The sequence below is a fragment of the Hypomesus transpacificus genome, unplaced genomic scaffold, assembly GCF_021917145.1.
Source record: "Hypomesus transpacificus isolate Combined female unplaced genomic scaffold, fHypTra1 scaffold_462, whole genome shotgun sequence".
In the NCBI taxonomy this organism is placed as follows: Eukaryota; Metazoa; Chordata; class Actinopteri; order Osmeriformes; family Osmeridae; genus Hypomesus; species Hypomesus transpacificus.
Genome location: NW_025813978.1, coordinates 46694 through 53612, shown reverse-complemented (window position 1 = coordinate 53612; position 6919 = coordinate 46694). Strand labels below are relative to the sequence as shown.

General features: G+C 52.1%; 1 protein-coding gene across 1 annotated transcript; it reads left to right on the top strand.

Moving 5' to 3' along the window:
- Nucleotides 1–837: 837 nt before the first annotated feature.
- lzts1 (leucine zipper, putative tumor suppressor 1) lies at nucleotides 838–6731 on the top strand. Its single transcript, XM_047017020.1, has 5 exons — nucleotides 838–1083; nucleotides 2720–3195; nucleotides 4037–4888; nucleotides 5050–5244; nucleotides 5360–6731. Exons 2-5 carry the CDS (start codon nucleotides 2827–2829, stop codon nucleotides 5897–5899), a joined length of 1956 nt encoding a protein of 651 aa, XP_046872976.1. The 5' UTR covers nucleotides 838–1083; nucleotides 2720–2826; the 3' UTR covers nucleotides 5900–6731.
- Nucleotides 6732–6919: the final 188 nt, after the last annotated feature.

The window sequence follows — 6919 nt, the reverse complement described above, 5'->3', positions numbered from 1 at the left end:
TCTCTGTACAGCCCCTGGCCCCAATTCACACTATTTTATATCAATTCCTCCACGTGGGTCTTTATTTTCAGCATTTCAGCCATAGGCCTAATGGCCCTTTTGACTACAGTCTCTTATGTTGCCTGAGCCCTGCTAGGCCCAGGCTAGCAGAAACAGCCACGAGAGCAGCTCCAAACCTCTCCAAAGAGCACTGTAGTACTAAATCACTCGCCCTGTAGCCTGGCCCACTCACTCTAAAGAGGAACCATTTATTTAACACTCAAATGTGGCAATGCTCCGTTTGGGGCAGGGGGGACGAATCAAGTGTGGCGGAGAAGAGTCCGCACAAAGAGCGGCGCCCTTCAACAGACAAAGAGAAGGAGGGAGGGAGGGAGGGAGGGAGGGAGGGAGGGAGGGAGGGAGGGAGGGAGGGAGGGAGGGAGGGAGGGAGGGAGGGAGGGAGGGGAGGGAGGGAGGGAGGGAGGGGAGGGAGGGGGCAGAGGCCACTCTCTCTTCAGGCCGAGTGGTGTTTGTTCAAGGAGGGGTGCAGGAGAGAGAGGGAGGGAGGGGTGTTATTACACAGTTAGTCGATGGAGAACGGGCGGGGTGGGGGGGGGCTGCTGTCGGGGGAGATAGGAGGAGTGAGCGGGGGTGCCAGTGGGGGCGTGAAGGATCCATTGTGAGGACTAGGAGTTAATCACTTGAGCGGCACACGCCGGTGTAAGGGAGCACATGTTGTACACCCGTTCCCCTGGGGCGGGGGGGCAGGGGGGGGGGGGTTCAGGAGGCCCCCCCCTCCTCCTCCTCCTCCTAGCCCAACCTCCACACAACCCCCCCCCCCCCCTTACTCCCACTGCAATTTACATGTCAGTTATGCAAAAAAAAAAAACCTCCAGTCCCGCTCGACAGACCAAAGACCCACCCCCCTCGGAAACGGTTCCTGGGTGGGTTGATAGTGTTCGCAGGCTGCGTGGTTCATTCAGGGACATGCACGCACACCTTCAGGCACGCGGGCAGCAAACACACGGTCGGACTCCCAGTGCCACCAGGATTAGAGGGATTTGCTTTCGCGGTAGCCTGCTAGACGGACGCCTCGCTGTGGCAGTAAGTCATATCTATTATCACCAGGGTAGTGACTGTGGAGTATAATTGTGAAAGAAATGGACAAAACGCAGTAGCAGACAGACTTGCAGAGCGCCAGACAAACTCAGGCAGGGACTCATCGAGTCTGAGGGATGCCAGAGGTTGTTTACATCAGTGGCGTGTGGTATTTGTTTTGTACTTGCGCAGGTACGGATCAAAGCCATCCGTGTTGTCTGGCGTCGCCGTGCACACCCTGAAGACGCCCATTACTTTCCTACAGCGTGTTTCTCAGTCTTGAATTCAACAGAAGATGTATTTTTATCTGTTGACGGGCTGCATTAGATAAAGGCCAGATGCACACTGTCTGTGGAGATTCAACCCTCTTTATCCACTGCAAATGTAGCTCTGGTTTATATTGCTGAAACTGATACGACAAGCTGAACAACAGAATGAATAATTGCAGGCTTTTCTTTGTTTGTTTGTTTATTTATCATTGTTATCGTGCCATATTTTATGATCCGTGTCACAATTCCTGTCACTGAAACCGTTCCTTGGGCACCAAGCTCCAATCATGTACAACAATAAAAGTGACAGTTTCTTTCAGCCACAAAGATGATTAGCAACGCTTTATCCCACAACCACATACCACTCACTGTGGTTATTATGGCTGGCCGGTTGCTAGGCTTTTGTTCCTGGGGATATTATGGGATGCTTAAGGGATGGGGACCAGGTGGTAGGGGAGCCTGGAGACCAGATCAGTCACTTTGGAACCCTCTGCTTCTTCCGAACAAGGGAAAACTGAAAGGCGCCGTTTCTGTTCCCCTGTGGAATTGAGATCAGGGCCAGTAACATCTGGGCCATAGTATCTTCGGCAAAAAAGAAGAATGGGTGTATAATGCATGTGCGAAACACAACCAACTGCATTTGCAATGGGATACAAGGTTAGATTCCATAAAAACACTCCAGCATTGTGGGTTTATCTGTCGACTCTTCTCTATGAAAAGGATTTTCTAATATGCTGTTGATTTCTCTTGCTCATGTGAGCAACACAATCAACACGCAAGACTGACAGGAATCAGGATCAATGTAATACGCCTAGTCATAATGACGTTATTTGGTCGCATGCCAAGTGTTGAGTACTTGCAATGTGATGAGCTGTTTGTGAAGGAGGAGGACAGCCAATTGGTGATTTGTCATATGTGTCTGGCTGAACGATCACGTGATGTATATACAAAGCTAGCATACCGCCAAGGTTTTGCTTGATTGTTTCTTTGTAAACCTCATCAGCTATAAGCAACGCTTTGGAGAGACTGCAAACTTCAATAAAAAAATTGGGACAACACTTCAAAAAGTTTAAATGTAATACTGGAAGAAGAAAAAAGAACACACATTTAAATGGGTCGTACCATTTGAATGTTTTGGGGAACAATTATTCCCACGTGTGAGGGGTGTAGCCTTGCTTGAAGTAATAGTCATATTGTCAATTAACGTTTGATTGTGTCATCTTTTTACCCATTTATCATGACTCATTTGTCTAATGGGCACAAAGAAACTACAGGTCATGTAGGCAGATTGTGCAACAAATAACGTACACCACGACTACAACACACTGCCAACACTCCAGCCCTCTTAATCCAGCCTGTTTTCCTGTCCGCAGATGGACACGTCGAAAGTTCCCCTCAGGAACCATGAGTCCAGCTCTCTCCTCGAGACCAACTAACCTTTCCGGCCCTTTCCTCCTCCGACCCTTGCCCCTGAAGGACCATGGGAAGTGTCAGCAGCTTAATATCCGGCCACAGCCTCAACAGCAAGCACTGCCATGCCTCCGAGGTGCGACTGAAGAAGGGCACCCATCACAAGAAGACGAGTCGCAGTGCCGACGGCCTGGCGAAGTACGGCTTCACCCAGGGCCCCTCCGCCAGCCACGCTCCCAAACCCCTGTCCCTGTCCCAGTCGCAGGCAGGCTGGAGCGAGGACTTCTTCTACATCAAGGTGGGCCACAAGGCCAGGGCGGCCCACCACAGAGGGGGCCCAGCTCCACTGGAGGACCACAGAGGGGAGGCACAGGCCAATCTGGACCCTGGGGGGGGGCTGCCCCCTAAACTGCTGTCTCTGTCCGGCATACTGGAGAGGGTAAGCCACTGTTTCAATCGTAGGTGATTGTTCACTTTCATATGCAAAAGGTTTGTGGTGGTGAGGTGGTACCATAGCAGGCTTTGCGGTTGTATCCATCCCAACAACAGCGCTATCACTCAAACCTTCTACGACAGCAGTGTGTGTACTTTACTGAAAGCTGATGAGAAGAAAACAGACCTAATATGTTAAAGATCAGACAAGCAGAGCACCCAGTCACCTTAACCAGTAGTGAAACTCGTGCCTTTGTCTTTTTAATCAAATAACTCCCTTCAAGATTAATGACTAAAGAATGCCTTGATCCTCCGAGATGTCATCCATTGCCAGGGATATGCAAACCCCAGCTCCCTGAATAGGCTTGTATGCATCAAAAGGGAAAGGCATCCCAATCTACCAGAAGGCATGAAGTCACTGGGCAGGAATGCTGAGTCCACAAGCTTACCTCTCACACTTCCAACAGAGCCACACATTATTAATATCACCGAGCAGGGCTATTCATCTTCTCCCAGACAGGACATGAGGGGGAGCAGAGGAGGGTGGTGGTGGTGGCGGCGGTGGAGGAAGGAGGATGTAGCTAGTGGTGTTCACACAGATGGGACGGTGGTTGTGAAACTTCTTCCTTTTTTTTTCCTCCCATATGACAGTTTCTTGTTTTGTGCTTGACTCTGCTATATTACAGTCTTCTTTTACGTCCTCAACAGCTGGAGAACATAGCTGCTGGTGCCAGTTTTTTCTGTGTAGTAGTAAGACAAGCCCTTGGTGTATGAAAGACACAATTGTTTTAAGGAGAAAACTACTTTCGTTGATCGACCACTTGTGTTGTGACTTGTCCCTCCGCCAGAGTATTGAGAAGGCACTCGTCCGCCCGACAGCCTTCAAGCCTGTCATCCCCAGGAGCACATCGTCCTCCGACACTATCGACTGCCCGGACCATGTCCTCCTCAGCCCGGCCGAGCGGACCGCCAGGGACCCGCCCGGACACAAGCAGGACACCCTGTCAGGGACTCTCTCCGACTCGGGGAGAAACTCCATGTCCAGCCTGCCCACTCTCAGCACCAACGGCAGCCTGAGCGCCTCGGCGGGTCCCCCGCCTCACCCCGTGGCCGGCTCAGCTGGGGGCCCCGGCCCGACCCCCATCCCCCACCCCAACGTGCCCCCGTGGACCAACAGGCAGTGCGTCGCCAGCGGCATCCGGGGCTTGGGACCGACCGACGGAGGGGCGCCGCCGCCGCCGAGAGTCGACGTCTCACCCCCCTCGTCCGAACCCGCGGCCAGCCCCCTGCTGGAGGAGAGGGGCGGCGGCCTCCGCTCCCCCATCACCCCAGACGACTCGCTGATCGAGCGGCTGGAGCAGCGCCTCCTCGAGCGGGAGACGGAGCTCCAGGAGCTGCAGGTGAGCTTCGAGGACAAGGAGGATGGCACCTGCCGGCTGTTTGAGGAGAAGCAGCGCTACTGCGCCCAGGAGATGGAGGGCCTGAAAGAGCGCTGCTCCACCAAGCTCCGCCAGGTGTCCCAGAGGGTGGCGCGGAGCCAGCAGGCGCTGCAGCTGCAGCTGGGCGAGCTGGAGACGGACAAGCGGAGGCTGCAGGACGAGCTGGCCCAGCTCGCCCGGGAAAAGGAGCTGGCTGAGGTCAGGCTGAGGTCGTACGAGTCGGAGCAGCTGGCTCCGACCTTGGAGGAGACGCAATGGGAGGTAAGTCAGAGAAGGGGCCGGTTGGGCCCGATCGTGGGGGTAGGATGGAGGGGTCGAGGGGTTGGAGGTGCGTCCTGTCAGATGACGATGGTCTTCTGAAGCTGTGTTGCGTCCCGCGCAGGCGACAGGAAGTGACTTTGTTTTCTTCTGCCCACGTGCAGGTCTGCCAGAAGACGGGAGAGATTTCCCTGCTGAAGCAACAGCTGAGAGACTCCAAGGCGGACGTCGCTCTGAAGCTGAATGAGATCGTCACTCTCAGGGCCTCGCTAAAAGAGACCAGAGGCAAGATGGAGGTTCTCGAACAGCAGAACACAGAGCACGAGGAGAGGATTCATTGTCGGACGGTGGAAGTTGAGGTACAGAGCCAGTTTAAACAAAATTGGGGAATCACTTTTCCCTGTCTGCTTTTGTCACCCATCAAATAATGTTAAAAGGATTCTAAGATCATGTACCATTACATTCTGTTGTCAGGTATGCCAAAATGAGCTTCAGCGCAAGAAGAATGAGGCCAACCTGCTGAGAGGGAAAGTGGGCAAGCTGGAGACAGACATCCAGGGCATGAAGCACGATCTGGGCCTGGCAAAAGAACAGAGACATCAGCAAGCCCTGAAACTCGAGGCCCAGGCTCTGGCTCAGGTCCAGGCCGCACCGCAGCTAGGCCAGAGCGGGGCCCCGTGCCAGGCCGAGGATAAGGGCGGACACATGCCCACGGACGCCCTCCAGAGGGAGGTGGAGAGACTGAGAGGAGAGCTCAGGGAGGAGAGAGAGACTCAGCAGAGGCTGGCCAACAGCTTCGAGCAGGAGAGGCAGACGTGGAACAGGGAGAAGGACAGAGTGATCAAGTACCAGAAACAGCTCCAGATCAACTACCTGCAGATGTACAAGAAGAACCAGGACTTGGAGAGGATTCTGCAGGAGCTCACCGCAGAGCTGGACAGTCGGCCAGACCTGGACCTGGACATCCATAGCTCAGGATTACACTATGAAGACATGATCGCCACAGAGATTTGAGACTATTGAGCAACGAGCTTCGAGACACATCAGCACTGGTACTACCTTTTTCAGGGCCTAAGAACAGATGAACATGACCTGATCCATTGTGATAACAGGGTACCACATCACATAATCATACCATCACCTTAAAAGCAGCAAAACAACAAATGATATATCACTGCTATCGAACAAAAGCCATTTATTAAGATGTCCAAGATGGTTCAACAATGGATGTATGAAATGTAACAGTGATAGATCATTTCTTGTGAACTGGTCATGTATTATTGAAATCGTTAAATCATTCCCAGGACTGTGTAAAGCAGGCTTTAAGTTTTTGTCCGCCGTTATGTTTAATGGACGCAAGCAGCATTTGCAAATGTTTTTTCCCTCAAGGCAGTTTTTCAGCTGCTGTCAACTCGAGGTATTGTGATATTGCACACGTCGAGTGCTACGTTAAATGTTTCAGCTTCACAAACCCACACAACGATGTCAATCAATCCCCTGGATGTATAGTATATTTGATGTCATGTGAAGGATTTTTATCCTAATATTAACGACCAAGCCGACAAGCCACGTTGTTGTATTGCTAAGTGTTTGAAATGACGCGGAAAGTCTAAAGAATGTACGTTGGCACGCGTCCATGGTGACTGAACAGGAGGGTGAACGTGACCCGAATGTACCTCGTGCCACTGAATTTCACAACTTAAGATCCAATATCTCGTCGTTTCACAATCTGTCCACTTGAATACCAATGTGTCTACCCGCCTCAATATCCTTTGCTCTATTTATTTCACGAACTGTACACGCGACACAGATTTAGTATCAGGAATAAAGTCAATGTTCATAGGTGCCTGTGAGTCAGTGTGGTTTGTTGTCATTAGCCCCCTCCTCTCGCTCTCTAATTACAGAGAGAGAGGCTTCCACAGCACAACTGACATCTTGGCTTGAAAAATATGATTTCTCCCCTCGGTTATGTCACTCAAGCCTATTGTGAGACCACTGCCCTCCCCACATCACCGGCCCCCTACTTCGGAGCCC

Coding starts and splice junctions, on each gene's coding strand:
- lzts1 (XM_047017020.1), top strand. CDS start 2,827: ATGGGAAGTGTCAGCAGCTTAATATCCGGCCACAGCCTCAACAGCAAG. Junction 3,196..4,036: donor TGTCCGGCATACTGGAGAGG/GTAAGCCACTGT, acceptor TCCCTCCGCCAG/AGTATTGAGAAGGCACTCGT. Junction 5,245..5,359: donor GTCGGACGGTGGAAGTTGAG/GTACAGAGCCAG, acceptor TTCTGTTGTCAG/GTATGCCAAAATGAGCTTCA.